We start from the raw sequence: 16,409 nt of genomic DNA on the forward strand, positions 1-16,409 counted from the left end.
ATGAAAGTAAATGTCACTGTCCAGTTTGGACTCTGGTAAGACTCGCTATGGCAGCAGAACTAAAAGGGAGAGCCAGAAGGTAACACAGACATGAGGGATCTCTGGGATAAGAGACGACCCACCACACCACCGTCAACAAACCTGAGTGAACGTGTGAATGTGAGGGGACGACAGCATACAAATATCCCAGTTCACCAAACACTCTATATCCATGATCCCTCCAGATCTGCTCTTTTACCTCAGAAAAATCTACTGATAAAAGACTAAATAAATATGTTTTCAGCCTCAACTTGAACACTGAGACTGTGTCTGAGTCCCGAACACTGGTTGGAAGGCTGTTTCATATCTGTGGGGTTTATAAGAGAAAGATCTGCCCCCTGCTGTAGTCTTCATTATTTGAGGTACCAACAAATAGCCTGCACCTTTTAATTTAAGTACAATACAAACGCATGTGCCAAGTGAAGATGCATATCTAGGAGCCAGATTTTTGAAATCCCCTTATTGAGACTATCCTGGAGCCACATGCTGGAGAAATTATTATTTATTAATAATTTATATAATATAATTAATAATTATTATTATTAAAAGTTTACTATAAATATACACCAGCGTTGTCTAGTATTAAGGCTAAGAAACAGACCAAAACCAGAAGTGAGTTAGTTGAACAATGCAATGCGATGAAATATTTGACAATGTCATTATGCATCATGGAAAAGTGCAATTTACTCCGTGGAAATCACTTTGAATATTAAATGTCTTATCTGTTTATGCTAAATTTGAAATAAATAAATATATATATATATATATATATATATATATATATATATATATATATATATATATATATATATATATATATATATATAGAAACTCCTAGTCACGTGATCTAATACTTGCTATCTAATACTGTTACCTTAGGATTGGTTAGATGGTTACACAACCACATTACAACCATTTTAAAGGACTATAAATTGCTTTCGATTGACATCAGTGATATATTGTACCCAAGAACGAGGCTGGAGAAGTTGAGAATTTTACCCAACTCTGGAGCTCTATTTGCAGTTAAAAACACATTATATAACAATTTTCCTGCAGATCTAAGACTTTGCATGGCAAATTATATTTTGTAGGTTTATTTATTTACTGTATATTTATATGCAGCAGCGTCTCTACTGCAGACAGGAAGAGACTGGACAAGCTGATCAGAAAGCCCAGCTCAGTCCTGGGGATTCCCCTGGACACTATACAGGAGGTGGGAGAAAGGAGGATGGGAGCTACACTATCATCATTACTGCAGAACGACTCTCACCCCCTGTATGAAACAGTTTCATCTTTGAGCAGCTCCTTCAGTGACACACTGTTCCATCCTAAGTGTCTGAAGGAGCGTTACAGAAGATCTTTTCTCCCTGCTGCTATTAGACTTTACAATCAGAGCTGCTCGCAGTGAACCAGTCACCATAATATACACTGTTATTACTGTTTAACTGTGCAATATTAACAATAACAACGTTTATTTATGCAATAAATGTACAATAACTATAATTTATAACCATGCAATATTACCTGTGTGCAATATGTTTGAGCGTAACTATTTATTGGTGGTCTCTTCTTTTGTATTTATACATTGTGTTGTGTATATACTATATACTGTATTATGTTTCTACTTTCTACCATCCTACCATGTAGATTTTTACCACTTTTGACAAATATCTATCGTACAATTTAAGCCAATTCTTCTTCGTAAATAAAAAGCCTACTTTAAAGTGATGATAGTATTAATACTTTCTAATAAACTTTAGCCTTGTAACTGTACTTTACAGGCTTCCATAAGTCCTTTAGGTGAAGAAGCTTTATGAATGGGGGCAACAGGCATTTAGGGCCAGGCACAAGGACCAAGACCGAAGATCTAATCCTGAAAAATATTGACTAACCTTCATGCACATTTGAGGCTTCAAACCTTAAGTCTTAATGTCAGATAGCAAATGATTACTGGTCATTCTGATTGTAATAAAAGCAAGGTTGAAGGTTTGCACAGGGACAAAAAATGTAACAAGATCTTCAAGATTTCTTCAGGAGATGAAAATAGACTCTCATTTATGTTCAAGTTTTATTTCGTATTACATTTGCTTTATTTCTAGTGTATTTATATAGAGTTTAAGTAGTCATTGAGGTTCTATTAAGGATGTTGGAAAAACAATATAAATACCTACAACTTTAACAATGCACACATCGCCCCCTGCTGGACATTTGTTTCCCTGTTACATTCATTAATTCTTTTTAATCATTTTTAATATCACACACATTTTGCTTTTATTCTGTATATATTATTCCATATTCTTTCCAGAGTCTGGTTCGAGGCAGGTGTCGCTTCACAGGTGTTACTTCACAGGTGACAGCTTCTGAAAAAAAAGGCAAGATTTGTGAATTTAAAGAATAATAGGTCGATTTTAAAAGACTTTATACAGATAAAAACAGTGCACTAAATAAAGATTACCTTGCAGGAAACAGCAGTTCGGTTTTGCGAGTGTGTCCATTACGACACGTCATTTTTTCCTCTGGATCCCTGTTCAAATAAACAACGAAATGGTGTCTTTAAACCGTACCAAAGAAATTCAGCAAAGTATAATACAGTGTAGTGTTTTTTTTTTTTATTAATTTACTATGAATAATATATGAAACATGACGTAAAAAAACACTACATGGTCTAACATATTGGGACATCGTATTGACTTCTACCACGAAGTCAGAGGCACACAATTGTGTAGGACGTCCTTTAATGGAGTAGCACTTAATTTTGCCTTCGGTTCAACTAAGAGAAGCAAACCTGATCCATGAGGAGACTTTGTTGTGCTGGAGTATTAAATATACTATTGAACATCTTTTGGATGAATGTGAACACTGACTGCACCCCAGACCTCCTACCCAACATCAGTACCTGACTACTAACATCCATGAGTGCAATAGGACACAAAAGCACATACGAATCTTATAGTCGTCCCAAACTGTGGTCCGTATAGTGTTTATGTTCCACATGTGTTATATGTGTTATTCACAACTGATTCTAAAGAGCTAGTGTCAGGCTACGAATGCCCTTAACCCTTTAAGTACTGTAAATGCATTGGACCATAACATACATGTTAAATTTTTCAGATGCATTAGGATCAATCCAGTCCTGCCAGTCGGTCCACTCGAAGTAAGAATTACAGCCGGTATGTTTACAGGGGCTGTGTACATACTGGCACAGGCCTCTCCACTGCTGTGTGAGCTCAGCCAGACGTGACATCATCAACTTTATTGTATTCCATGCCTTTTGGATTTCTTCTGGGGTACACACTGGGGGGGGGGAAATTATATTTACATTAGGGGTGTAATATTTAAAAAAAGTATTTCATAATATATTATTTAACATATTATTTAACCAAGCAGGCATTTTATTCAAAATTCAATTATATATATATATATATATATATATATAATTATTATTGAATGTAGAATAAAATGCCTGCTTGGTTAAATAATGTTTATATAAATATATTAAATTATGTAATCGATTGAATTGCCACAAAATAAATTGATTAAATTAAACTAAATACATGGAAAAATTCAATTAAATTGTTTACATTTGTTAGAACCCATTTGGCACTACAAATCGTATTTCCGGTACGGTGTGAGTAGTCGAAGTGACTGCATTAACGAGTGTTTTTTTATCCCCCTGGCATTTCGTATGTTTTCTAATTTAATAATAAAAAAAATTAATAAATAAAAAACAACAATAAAAAAAATGTAAAAAATACAGTGACACTGCACTAAAAAAAAATTCTGGTATTTGAACTTATGACCTTCTGATTACTAGAACAACATCTTAACCACTGTGCCACCACTGACCTCCAAAGGAATATGGAATAAACATAAACCATGGCTTACGGTCACTACATTTGCCCCGGATCTCAATCCATTGATCATCATCACCGACTTGCTGTTTGACCAGCAGACGTCTGTTTCCAGAGGTGAAAAGACACTGATCTTTCCCAACCCAGTAGGTCGAGTAAAAAGAGCATATCCTGATGATCAGCCTGTAAGCCAAAAAAACAATCTTGTAAATCCATGTTCTCTTTAAATAATAGCCCCAGAAATGGTGGATTATGAAATATCTTAAAATTCGGGGTTATTTTATTGTACAGTCCAGGGCAGTCGTTCTCAAACTGTTGTTTGGTAACCTAACTCATTTTAATTTACTTGCATTAATGACATAATTGTTTGTTTGTGGTTGCTTTGAGTGTTTGAACTTTATTTTTGATAGAGAAAAATCATAAATGAAGAATAATGAAGAATATAAATAGAAGTTATATATATATACACACTGCCATTCACTGCACCCCACGTGTCATGTCTTTATGCCCCACTAGGGGGGGCGCTCCCCAGACTTTGAGAACCACTGATCAAGGGAAAGTGCAAACCTTTGAAATAAACGAAATGCTGACCAATAACATAAAAACAAAGGATTGAAGTATGTTTAAGTAAATGGTCCAGTGACCAACTTAAATCCATCGACTTCTCAAAATTGAATTCAGAGGAAATAACTACATGAATGCATAGCCTATATTGATTAATCATATAAACACTACCTATGGAAGAATCCATGAGGTATCTCAGGGAGGAAGTAAACTTGAACAGCGAGGTCTTCGGAGTTATCTTCTCCCCACATCTGCATTACCTCCTGATTGTCTTCCTGAAGGAAACTCAGGAAAAGACAGGCTCCATTCGGTTCATAAACATCAGTGCTCGATGGCTCCCATTTTTTATTTGGACAAAACTCGGGGGCTGTAGGGTTGAGTGGAGAACTTTCTTTAGTTGGCAGACAAATGTCAAAGTGCTGCAGAAGCCTGATAAGAGTACCAGCCTTCTTCTTGGTCCCAACAATCTCCTCAATCAGCTCTTCATCTTCAACCCCTGACCGCGTAAGTTCTGCACGCACCAGGATTCTTACAGCCACATTGCTCAGAGTTGCTCTTTTTATAAAGTCCTCAGTCCATTTGTCTCTGTGCTTCTGGAGTGAGTTCTCCAGCATCAGATCTCTTTTGGGGATCTCTCTCAGCATGCTGACCAAATCGTGTCTAACAATGGCCTGTGTCAAAAAACAACATGGATTTGGTTCTAGATCTTAAAAAGTTGAGAAATGTTTGGGGTTGTAGGACATTTTCATAACAAACCTTGAACAATGAGATAAGGAATGAAGGTTGAACAAACACCATGTCCTTCAGGTCTGGGATGTCCCTGTACCATGTGATAATTCCAGTTCTGTGCAGGTACTGAAGAATAACCCTGAGCTTATCCAAGTCCAATTTATTATCACTACTGTTTAGATGGTCCAGGATCTCCTCGTGAGTTACTATTCCTATTGAAAAAGTGCATCATATCAGGAATGGGAATATATAACGATCATATTAATAGTTGTGCATCTAATGAAATGAAGACACTCACCATGTTGAGGAATTATGCCTTCGTTCATGAGGGTCTGAATATCGTTTTCTACATCCTTGTAACATTGTGGTAGTGTTTGTTCCATAAAAGGAAATTTGTCTTCGTCTAAGACCACCCTGTTGATATATTCTTGTAACCTGCTAATGTCATCAGGCTCTGTGCAGTCCATGGGTATAAGTTCGAGGACCTATATATGCAGAAGAGATGTGCGTTACAAAAGAAAATGGCTGGTAAGTTTACACACCAATCAGCCAATACATTGAAACCACTGCCTATTAAATTTAACAGCACTGATTATGTCAATACAAAGGCACCTTTCAAGAGGAGGAATATATTAAGCACTAAGTGACCAGACGGGTCTTGAAGCACCAAACTGTGATAGCTGGTTGACTGGGTCTGTCATCTTAGAAAACAGCAGTTCTTGTGGGATGTTGGTGTGGAATGGTTACCAAAAGTGGTCTTATGAAGGACTACTGGCAAACCAGTAAAAGGGTCATGGGCACCCAATACTAACTAATGCATGTGGGAAGCAAAGGCTAACTCATCTTCTCCAATCCCTCAGAAGAGCTACTGTAGCCCACATTGGCGAATGGTCAGAGTGCTCACGTTGACTCCTACACACCACCAAAAAACTCCTACAATGTGCATGTGAGCATTAGAGCTGGACCATGAGGCAAATGACATCTAATGGATGATGGACTTTTTGGGAAGTCAAGACAGCAGAGGTTTTCAACAGGTTTTCAACAAGATAACGCACACTGCTTAGGAATGACTAAAAGAAGGTCATAAACAGTTGAAGATGTTGATTCGGCCTCTAAATTCACCAGCTCTCAATGCTATCTATGGGATGTAATGGTCAAACAAGTCTGATCCCAATAAAGACCCCAATTTCTCAACAGGACTTACAGGACCTGCTGCTAAAGTCTCGGTGTCTAAACCATGAAAGGCCAGAGCTGTTTTGGTAAAAAAAAAAAAAGTAACTACACAATGGCAGATGGCTTTATATTTTGGCTAATATAATAAATATTCTAATACTAATATAACTACACTGTGTACAGATACATACAACCCCAATTCCAAATGCAGATTTGCAAATCTCATAAATCCATATTTACAATAAAACAAACAATAAAACGTGTAAACTGAGAATATATACTATTCTGGGCCATGTTTACCACTGTGTAGCATCACGTCTTTTCTTCATATACATCTGGGAACTGAGGAGACCAGTTTTTGGGAGAGGAATGTTTTCCCACACAGTATGTGTCTGATACCGAATTCTAGCTGCTCTACAGTTCTGGGTGTCCTTTGTTGTATTTTTGGTTTCATGATGCACCAAATGTTTTTGAATGATGAAAGGTTTAGACTGCAGGCAGGCCAGTTTAGCACCCGGACTCTTCTTCTACTGCAAAGTCATGCTGTTGTAATAGATGCAGTATGCAGTTAACATTGTCTTGCTGTATATCGTTCAGCATTAATAGGGTTTTTCTGAATGGGCAAGCCGCCCATATTACAGGCATTAATGCACTCCCATGCCATCAAGAATGCGGCTTGTAAAAAGCCCCGATGGTCCCTCTCCTCTTTAGTCCGGAGCCCTTGGTATCAGAAAAGTTTTCCACTTTGCCTCAATACATTTTAAATGAGCTTTGGCCCAGATAGGATGGCAGCGTTTCTGGATCATGTTCAAAGACAATGATTTCTGGAGGTGTTAATGATCTCAATTACAGAATTATCACTGTTTTAAATGCAGTGCCACCTAATGGCCCGAAGATCACGAGCATCCAATATTGATTTCCGCCCTTGTGCACCAAAATTTATTCAGATTCTTTGAAACTTTTGATGATAATATGCACTGTAAATGATAATTTTGAGATATTTAACTGTTTTGCAATTTGATGTTGAGGAACATTATTCTGAAATGATTCCAGTTTTTAGACACACACAGATTGGTTAAGCTCTGTCCATCTTTATTTCTGGGAGACTCTCTGAGAGAAATGTTTCTCCAACTGTTTAATTAAGTTTAATTTTCAACTTTTTTGAGACGTGTTGATGCCATCAAACTCAAAATCACCTTATTTTTTTCCTTAAATTATACTGTAATTTTGTGACTATAAACCGCACCCATATATAAGCCCCGCCCACTGAATTTGACAAAGATTTTTATTTTAAACATAAATATGCCGCACCTGTCTATAAGCCGCAGGTGTCTACACTGAAACTAATGAACTTTACACAGGCTTTAATGAAAGACAGTGTCTGTTACACGGTGTAACGGGTGAAATATGTTGTGGCTTCTTTAAAAGCAGAGCGGTATTTTGGGAATAGCCTACGCCGCATTTTTTCCGGTATTACTGCATGTGTGTAAGACTGAGGATTATGTCCTTATTAATTTCTGATGCTCATTTCTAAGTTTCTTTGACTAACCCGTAATGCTGTTGCCAAGAAAAATAAAAAAGCACGAGTTTTGGAAACCTGTCTGTGCTTATATGATTTCTGATGCAACTGGAGTTAGTGCAGCTCAAAACACAGGTGAGGTGCGTTTTTTCGTTTCTGTTCGGATATTTTATTGGTCTAATATTATGGGGCCCAGTTTTTAGTTTTGCAGGATTCAAAACGTGGGAAAAAAGTAGCGGCTTATAGTCCAAAAAATATAGTACATTTTCTCAGTTTATACATTAGATATGTTTTTTTCATGTTCTATTGTGAATAAAATTTATGAGATTAGCAAACGGTTGTATTCAGTTTGAATTGACATTTTACACAATGTCCCAACCTTCCTAGAATTGGGGTTGCAAATACATACAATACACACTTACCTGCAATTTGTAATCTTCCAGTCGCTCAATAAGACTCATCTGTTCAGAGAAAAGTGAGGGGTCCTCTAAATCCTTAAGGTTTCTTTTTTGCTGTGCTAAGCTACATTTTCGATCTAACAGCATCTGTTTCACCCGCTCCTCAATATCTTTCTTCTTGTCCTGCACCTCCGTTTTATCAGTGCAACAGTCAGCATGAGTGCCCAATAACAAGACCACCGCATTTGGGACCTTGAGCTGAATATTGGTGATCCAAAAGCCAACTTTATCTCTAAAAGACTCAGCATCATACCTGTTAAAACATTAACTGTGATTAACGAAAAAGTCACAGACGTTGTAGATATTTGTAATAAATATCATAAAAATATAAATGATTTAATACGTGGAAAGATCAACAGCAAGAATGACAAAGGCCTGGGGAGTTATGAAGACATGGTGAGTGAAGTAGTATTCCTCTTGTCCTGCAAAGTCCCAAAACAGGAAGCGAACTCCATCTGTATTGAAGACTTCTTGGATTTCGATCCCCACAGTGCGATCATCCTCATCCACCTCGACAGGAGAACCCAACCTCAGACTACGACACACAGTTGATTTCCCAGCCATGGAGGAACCCAGGAACATTGTTTTAATGGTGCGGATAGTGAAAGGATGGTCTTCTAACATCTCAAAGTAGCTTTGAATGTCCTTTAAACCACCTAAACAAATCTCTTCAGGTGGCTTTCTAAGACGGTTGTTGTGTACTTTGAAATTTTTCAAGTTCTGGGACTGAAACAGAGCCTGTGGAAGTTCTGTCAGCCAGTTGTTTTCCAGGTAGAGCTCATTTAGGTGACGGAGACCCACCAGAGGCTGCACGTTCTTCAAACAGTTGTTGGACAAGTTGAGATATGTGAGGGTTTCACATTTGTTCATGTCCGATGGTAATTGGCTGAGCTTGTTCGTGCTCATCTTCAGAAACTGAAGTTTCTTTAACGAGGGGAAAATCTTATCAGGAATGCTCTTGATGTTGTTCTGATTCATGTACAGTCTCACCAGCTGCTGGAGCTCACTTATCTCTTTAGGGAACTCGGAGAGCTCATTTCGGCACAGGCTGAGCTCTGTCAGGTTTGACAAGGAAGAGATGCCAGTCACTTTCTTAAGTCTGTTCTTCTCCAGGTCTGCCTTGTCCACATCCTGGCCTTTCTGAAGCAGATCTGAAGGAAGTGATTTCAGTCTCTTTCCTGACAAGTTTATCTCCAGTTTCCTACTGGAGAAGCCTAACAGAATATAAAATAGATGACAATAGTCAGCGTTAAGCTGCTTACGATTCAGCAGATGCGCAGATTCGATAAGTGTGTGTGATGAACATGCAGGGTTGGCAATGATGTGAGAAATATAAATAGATACATTAAAAGTCAAAGGCAACCATGTTTTAAAAATCCAGAATTGTAGCTGCCAGAATGAAACATACTTGTTGCCAATCTGAAAATTGTTTTCTTTGCTTTAGGATATATCCATTAATTTATTGGAATTCGTGTTATAACTATAGAACTTTTAACTACATACATACATACATATATATATATATATATATATATATAGTTAAAGATATAAAAAGTTACTTACCATTGAATAGAGGCATTTCGATGATCACAGGCTGTAATTACTATCAGTTTCCTTTCTAGTAAAGAGTAAGTACTTCCGTATTCTATGTCAAGGCAGGAGTGGCTCTCTGACATCATCCAGCACAGAAGTCTCCTCTTAACCCTTTAATTTCCAGGTTATTATTATTATTGTTATAATTACTGGTAGATTATTTTACCCTAGTATGTCCCACTCTCAAACTATTAGCTGGGAAGCCCATAATCAGTTTTTACTTTGTTTCTATCATATGACTTAGAAATTAGCATTTTATATATACACACACACACACACACACACACACACACACACACACACACACACACACACACACACACAATATACATTGATATGCATTCGGAAATAATTCAGACCACCTTTAATTTCTGATTTTTATGTTGCAGCCTGATACTACAATCTTTCAAATTCCCTTCTTTTTCTCATTAATCCAAACTCAGTACCCCATTACGATAAAAAAGAAAACAAAATTCTTAAAACATCTTTTCTTAATAATCAAACTGAAATATCGCATGTACAGAAGTATTCAGAAGCGTTGCAGCAACACTTGAAAACGAGCTCAAGTTGCCGATATTTCTCTTGGTTGTTGGTGAGATGTTTTTCTATCTGTGGAAAAGTTTATTGGTTGGACATGATTTGGAAAAGCGCACACCTCTCTTTAGAAGCCCTGACAGCTGACAATGCATATCAGAGCAAAACCCAAGACATGAGGTCGAAGAAACTGCCTGCAGAGCTCAGAGACAAGGATTGTTGCAAAGCACAGAAGAAAAATTACTGCTGCACTGAAGATTCCCAAGAGCACAGTGGAGTCCATAATTCTTAAATCAAAGAAGCACAATCAGGACTCTTGCAAAAACCTGCCACCAAACTGAGCAATCAGGGAGAAGAGCCTTAGTAAGAGAAGGGATGAAGAACCGTATATGGTCAGTCTGACTGAGCTCTTGAGGTCCTGTGTGGAGATGAGACCAAGTTCCAGAACAACCATCACTGCAGCTTCCACCGATCTGGGCTTTATTTAAACCCAAAAGGCCTGCTGAACTCTCAGACTGTGTAAAACAAGATTCTCTGGTCTAATGAATTCAAGATCAAACTGTTTGGCCACAATTCTAAACGTAATGTGTGAAGGAATCCAGGAACCACTCATCACCCGCCAAAACACCATCCCAAAAACTGCTGTGGTGGTAAGATCACTAAGGAAAAGTACAGAGATATCCTCAATAAAAGCTTGTTCTGCAGTGCTCAGGACCTCAGTCTGGGCACCACAAGGTTGTGAGTAAAGTCAGGTATTGATGTGGGTGAGGGTGCAGTGTTCACGTTCATCTCAAAGGTGTTCAGCGGGGATACGATCAGAGCTCTATAGCAAGCCACTCAAGATCTTCCACTTCAAACCACATAAACCATATCTTCAGGGAGCTCAATTTGTGCACAGGGGCATTGTCAAGCTGGAACAGGTTTGGGGTTCCAAGTTTAAGTGAATGCAAAACTTTTTTATACCTCATTCAAAGACGTCCTGTACAATTGTGTGCCTCCAGTTTTGTAGTAACAGTTTGGAGCAGAACCACATTTGGCAGGAAATGTCCCAATACTTTTGTCCATATAATGTATCTTACAATCCATCTGTCCAATATCAAATAAACTGCTGCCCTCTTGTGGCCATATGCAAAACATTGTAGTCTCGTAGAAAAATCTAGAAACAAATTACGGTTTTGGGGTAATCACACAGAATCCTGCACACCTGTATTCCATCTTCTTTTTTTCTTAACTGTGACCTTCTTGTCTTCTTTCAAAGTGTTTACTAAAATGTTGCTTGTCGTGGCGTCTTCGCTGTAAGAACAGTTCGATTTTAAAAGGTATCTGGGCACATGCTGTAAAATAGCCAAACAAATACATCCAAACATAAGTATAAGGAATAAAAGTAAACTAAAATAAATGAATTTTTTATAAAGACAGAGTAACCTGGACTGTCTGAGGCTGAGTGGTGTGTGTTCTCCTGCAACGCTGCCGTGCTCTCTGGCTCCTGCGGGTGTGGTCTGAACCGGTACGCTGCGCTGTAGTAGAAGGTCTGAGAAAAGTGGACGTCTGGACGACTTCGGCTAGCAGCTTGGTCATTTCGTCGTCAGTTATTTCGCTCTCTTCTCTAGAGCATCTGTCCTCAGGGGCACATTCCTGGCAGAACCAATCTTCAACTGGTACGGTGGCCAAAGGTGGATGAATGCAGGCTATGTGGAATCTTCCAAAGACAAAAAGGGCTCTTCAGTGTCTAAGTTTCATTTAAGCACCACTGGTATTTATTCTTCTAACAGGTACGTGATATGTGAGGAATAAAATATCAAAGGATGTTCTGCTATTAGAAACCAGCAGTGGTTTGATATCATCAAGAGGATAAGCCAAAGTTTATTAGTGTACAAATACAGCATGTTGTAACTTCTTTTATAGCACAGTAATTTGCTAATTATTTTACATTTATAACTACTGATTGAGGATTCAATCCCTGATATCCCACCAGGGGCGCTATACCCCCACCCACCCCTCCAAAAAGTGTAGTCTAGTCGTGTAGTCTTTCCCTGGTCCCCAAATAAAAATATGAATTGAGATCTCTGCAAACTTCCTTATTTTCATTACCACAAATAACTGTGCAGCAACAGGTTTGAGGTCTCACCTTGAGTCACAGGCAGAGCAGAGGAGCATCAGGTGTCTCTGGTCACTCCTGCCACACTCCTCACACATGCTCAACTCCTCAAATCTTCCTTCATCTTCTAGTCCCTGACCATCATTCGGCTCCACTGCAATCTGCAAAAAGTGGTATGTCAGATACATGATGCTAATCGGATAATATTTACAATGAAGTATACCTAACTAGAGGGAAAGCACATGTAAAACGTTTTGGAAACAATGTGAGGGAGGTGAGATTGAGATGGTTTGGACATGTGCAGAGTAGGGACATGGGGTATATCGGCAGGAGAATGCTGAGGATGGAGCCACCAGGAAGGAGGAAAAGAGGAAGACCACGGAGGAGGTTTATGGATGTGGTGAAGGAAGATATGTAGGTAGTTGGGGTGAAAGAGGCAGATGTAGAGGACAGGGGGGTATGGAGACGAATGATCTGCTGTGGCGCCCCCTAATGGGAGAAGCCAAAAGATGATGATGACTAAAAAAAGCAGAATGAAACAATACATTTGCCTTACTATTTTTTTAATATCCCCTCCAACACAACTTCTCTGGTAGAGGACTGCAAATTTCAGACGATCGACTGGACAGGAGTTTGAAATCTACGCAAAGAAAGTGTGTATTACAACTGTTCATGCCCATGCAAACAACATACGACCATAAGGCAGCTGTTCACACTGACGAACCCATGTTATAATTCGGAATTGAGAATGCTAAAATTATTTTAATATTTATAAAAAAAAATGTTTTACCTTGGCCCATTCAGTGATGCAGGCAAGGCAGTACACATGGTCACAAGGTTGTGGACTCGCCACTGGCTGCCCCCTGAACGGGTTAAGGCAGATAAGGCATCGGACAGCGCCAGACACCCCACCTGGATTCAAATCTTTGAGATGTTGCTCATCCATTTCCAACACTAAAGTAGAATGCATTTAATTTATGATACTCACATTCATAATCACACAACAGTGTTGTTCAATCCTGAAGTCCCAATCATGTCATAAACTTCTTACTAAAGATATGATTACTGTATTGGGTTCTGGTGTGGTCTTCTGAGCCACTCATTCAATCTCCTACAGCCCTATTTAAATCAGTATTCAAATCTGCTTCGGTAGTTGAACCTTTTTCTGTAGGATACCGACATTTTCTTCAGCTGGGGGAACTGAAATGGAAATACTTTTTAAAGAAAAAATCTGGTATTATGACATAGCAAATTTTACCAATACCTAGGTTGAATCGTACTTGCCGATAACTGATTAATCAACTGATTTAAATTGGATACTGGGAAAGAAAAAAACAAGAAAAAACACCACTCAATGTAAAATATTACTAAAGTTTATTACAAAACAGTACTGAATCATGACAAATTAATATATTAATTATATTAATAAATATTGAGGCAAATAAGGCATGCATTGAAACAAAAAGTAACACTCCAAGTAAATAAAAACTGTTAAATCTGAAATGTAAAAGGACACTTCAAATAAACAGCAAGTGGGTTCAGTGATTCACCTCTAGAGGCCGATCTCGCATTGTATAACGCAACCCGGAAAAACTATCATAATTTAATTTTTGCGTATAGCCTACAGTTGCAGCAATCGACTATCGGTGCCGATTAATCAGCAAAACCGATTAATCGGTCCACCTCTAGTTTCTGTATTATCATGACTGTTTTTGGCAGCTGGTGAGAACATGGATTTGGAATGTGAGGGGTATGAATTCCAGGTTGGACAAAAAAAAACATTGATACAGCGATAAACAGACGCCAAATGCTTAGAAAGTTCAGCACATCATTGGTTTTGTTTCATTTCGAGTCAATGTGATTTGTATAACACTGTAAACAACAGATGCTGTCCTGAAAGCAGCTTTACAGAAATATACAGATTACGAACGTATTTAAAAATGTGTTCCTATAAGTTTATCCATAACAAGTGAGCCAGCGGTGACGGTGTTGAAGGAAAAACTCCCTGAGAGAAACCTTGAGAGGAACCCATTCCCATCTGGGTGACCCTCAATGTTCATTCATTTCCGTTCCATCATTATTTATTTCAGTTCCAGATTATAGAACACAAACAAAGAAAAGATGATGATGATCAGGGGATCAGAAATGTCTCTGTTCTCAGTAATGTTTACATCACTGACCCCCTCTGTCTCATCCAACGTTACCCCCAGACTTCTTGCCCTCTGCTTTGCTCATTGATATCTTTATAGGCTAGTTTACGTCTGTGGTGTGTGAGAACCAGGAAATGATACACCAGCGGTGGATTGAAAAAGCAACACAATGACAAGAAACAGGTTGATGGGCTGAAACCGGTGCGTAATTAGAAGAAAGAATATTGATCATGTCACCAAATAGATTAAAACGATTTTATTTAAGCTAAATTATATCTCTAGATTAAGGTAAACCGACTCCATCCTGCCTCAACCAACATGTCGGGCGCGTTGTCGTGTCGCAACAACTTAACAAAAAAATCCCACGATTAAATAAACTCCTTGTTCCTTGATTAAAAACTCAAAGTTATAAATACATACATAATAGTTCTAATATTCAGGCTAAACCCGTTACAAAAGCGACTAAATGAATCTGACTAGATCAGCCACGTGATTTTAAATGCAAGGCGCTGACATTTCGCGTCACTTCCGGCGCGTTTATATACGGTCCGCTAGCAGCAGCCCGCCGAGTTAGCGTTTATAAAGGATACGAAATGCAAATTTGCTAAGTTGTGGGTAAATGTTGTACATGTATTATTTTTATTTTTAATTAAAACATTTTATAAGTGACCAAAATCTTACCCAGGTTAAGGAGTTAGCCGACCTCAACCATTTCGAACGGAGAAAGGGGGCGTGGTTATTCATAACTGGTTTTAGTTTAGCAAGATCACGATCATCTATTGGATGAAATTGGCATCAATCATATCTCAAGCAGCCTATCCTGATGAGATAAAGAAATGGGCGGGTCGATCAAGCAAAACAGATAATGTCACAGTATAAGTTGTATATTGGATTTCATATTATAGAATTTTAATGGATACAGATTTAGTTTTTTGTAGATTTGATGACCGTAATTACACGACAGGTTTATCTATTTTAGGTTATTAAATGCTGCCAGTAATCATCATATATTTCTGAGTATTTTTCAGTACTTTCTGTATCTAATTATTATATTATATTGTAATTATATAAATTATTCTGTATATTATATCTTAATATATATGTACATTATATCCTAGCTCTAATGGCAACAATATATATATATATATATATATATATATATATATATATATATATATATATATATATATATACTCTGTATTCCAATTTAATACTCGTAATGTCTATATTGTCTCACATTGTCTGTATTGTCTTGTCTTGTCTGTATTTTCTTGTATAGTCCAAGCTAAATGTATAGTGTTATTTATGTCCAATAAACCTGACTCTGATTTTAATTCTGATGTAATGCGGCGGCCATATATGTAAAACAAATAAGGTTTCAGGCTCATGATCATTTGAATAGATATCAATCAGTGATTTACTTATCATTATCATTCTATTAATAGATCAGTGAGCTGAGAGTAACATTCGAGTCTTTTCACATCAACTGAGTTGATTAAGCAAAGAGTCTTGTGACAAAAATTATAAAAAGCAACCGAAAGCAAATACTTTTGTACTTTTACTCAAGTGAAAGTTTAAAGGGACACTTTTACTCAACTACATGGTTTGTGTACTTCATCCACCACTGGAAATATATATATTTATTATGGTAATGAAAGTTTAAAGTATGACATGTTGGTCATTGCAAAGTTGTCAAACTAC

At 37.8% G+C, this 16,409-nt stretch overlaps 2 protein-coding genes across 4 annotated transcripts; both read right to left on the bottom strand.

Annotated features, from left to right (window-relative positions):
- Positions 1-2,110: 2,110 nt before the first annotated feature.
- Positions 2,111-11,363, bottom strand: si:ch211-210p4.6 (malignant fibrous histiocytoma-amplified sequence 1). Of its 2 annotated transcripts, none has more exons than XM_046840985.1 (10): positions 9,897-11,363; positions 8,677-9,547; positions 8,298-8,586; positions 5,482-5,668; positions 5,211-5,395; positions 4,626-5,125; positions 3,925-4,073; positions 3,135-3,333; positions 2,495-2,563; positions 2,111-2,396 (listed from the first exon to the last, which is right to left on the bottom strand). In XM_046840985.1, the coding sequence occupies exons 1-10, from the start codon at positions 9,910-9,912 to the stop codon at positions 2,384-2,386; spliced, it is 2,478 nt and encodes an 825-aa protein (XP_046696941.1). In that variant the 5' UTR covers positions 9,913-11,363; the 3' UTR covers positions 2,111-2,383. The 2 variants fall into 2 exon arrangements, with proteins under 2 accessions (XP_046696941.1, XP_046696940.1); XM_046840984.1 differs by having other exon boundaries at positions 2,111-2,399.
- Positions 11,364-11,416: 53 nt separating this feature from the next.
- On the bottom strand, positions 11,417-15,438 carry LOC124379953 (PHD and RING finger domain-containing protein 1-like). 2 transcript variants are annotated; one of them, XR_006924552.1, is made up of 6 exons: positions 13,547-13,795; positions 13,349-13,470; positions 13,115-13,198; positions 12,589-12,719; positions 11,886-12,159; positions 11,417-11,794 (listed from the first exon to the last, which is right to left on the bottom strand). XR_006924552.1 is itself a non-coding variant. In XM_046840602.1 (6 exons), the coding sequence occupies exons 2-6, from the start codon at positions 13,502-13,504 to the stop codon at positions 11,645-11,647; spliced, it is 795 nt and encodes a 264-aa protein (XP_046696558.1). In that variant the 5' UTR covers positions 13,505-13,512; positions 15,390-15,438; the 3' UTR covers positions 11,417-11,644. The 2 variants fall into 2 exon arrangements, 1 of the variants encoding a protein (XP_046696558.1); XM_046840602.1 differs by lacking the exon at positions 13,547-13,795 and adding an exon at positions 15,390-15,438 and having other exon boundaries at positions 13,349-13,512.
- Between the last annotated feature and the right edge of the window lie 971 nt (positions 15,439-16,409).

The sequence above is a fragment of the Silurus meridionalis genome, chromosome 26 (assembly GCF_014805685.1).
Source record: "Silurus meridionalis isolate SWU-2019-XX chromosome 26, ASM1480568v1, whole genome shotgun sequence".
Lineage (NCBI taxonomy): Eukaryota > Metazoa > Chordata > Actinopteri > Siluriformes > Siluridae > Silurus > Silurus meridionalis.

What these genes read in the sequence shown, in the direction of transcription:
- si:ch211-210p4.6 (XM_046840984.1), bottom strand. An exon ending in CTTGCTGTTGATCTTTCCAC is followed by an intron (nt 8,587 to 8,676) that starts GTATTAAATCAT and finishes ATGTTTTAACAG; the next exon opens with GTATGATGCTGAGTCTTTTA. An exon ending in AGGCATAATTCCTCAACATG is followed by an intron (nt 5,396 to 5,481) that starts GTGAGTGTCTTC and finishes CTTTTTCAATAG; the next exon opens with GAATAGTAACTCACGAGGAG.
- LOC124379953 (XM_046840602.1), bottom strand. Translation starts at nt 13,504, where the DNA reads ATGGATGAGCAACATCTCAAAGATTTGAATCCAGGTGGGGTGTCTGGC. An exon ending in GAGGGGATATTAAAAAAATA is followed by an intron (nt 12,720 to 13,114) that starts GTAAGGCAAATG and finishes CACTTTTTGCAG; the next exon opens with ATTGCAGTGGAGCCGAATGA. An exon ending in CTCAGCCTCAGACAGTCCAG is followed by an intron (nt 11,795 to 11,885) that starts GTTACTCTGTCT and finishes GCTATTTTACAG; the next exon opens with CATGTGCCCAGATACCTTTT.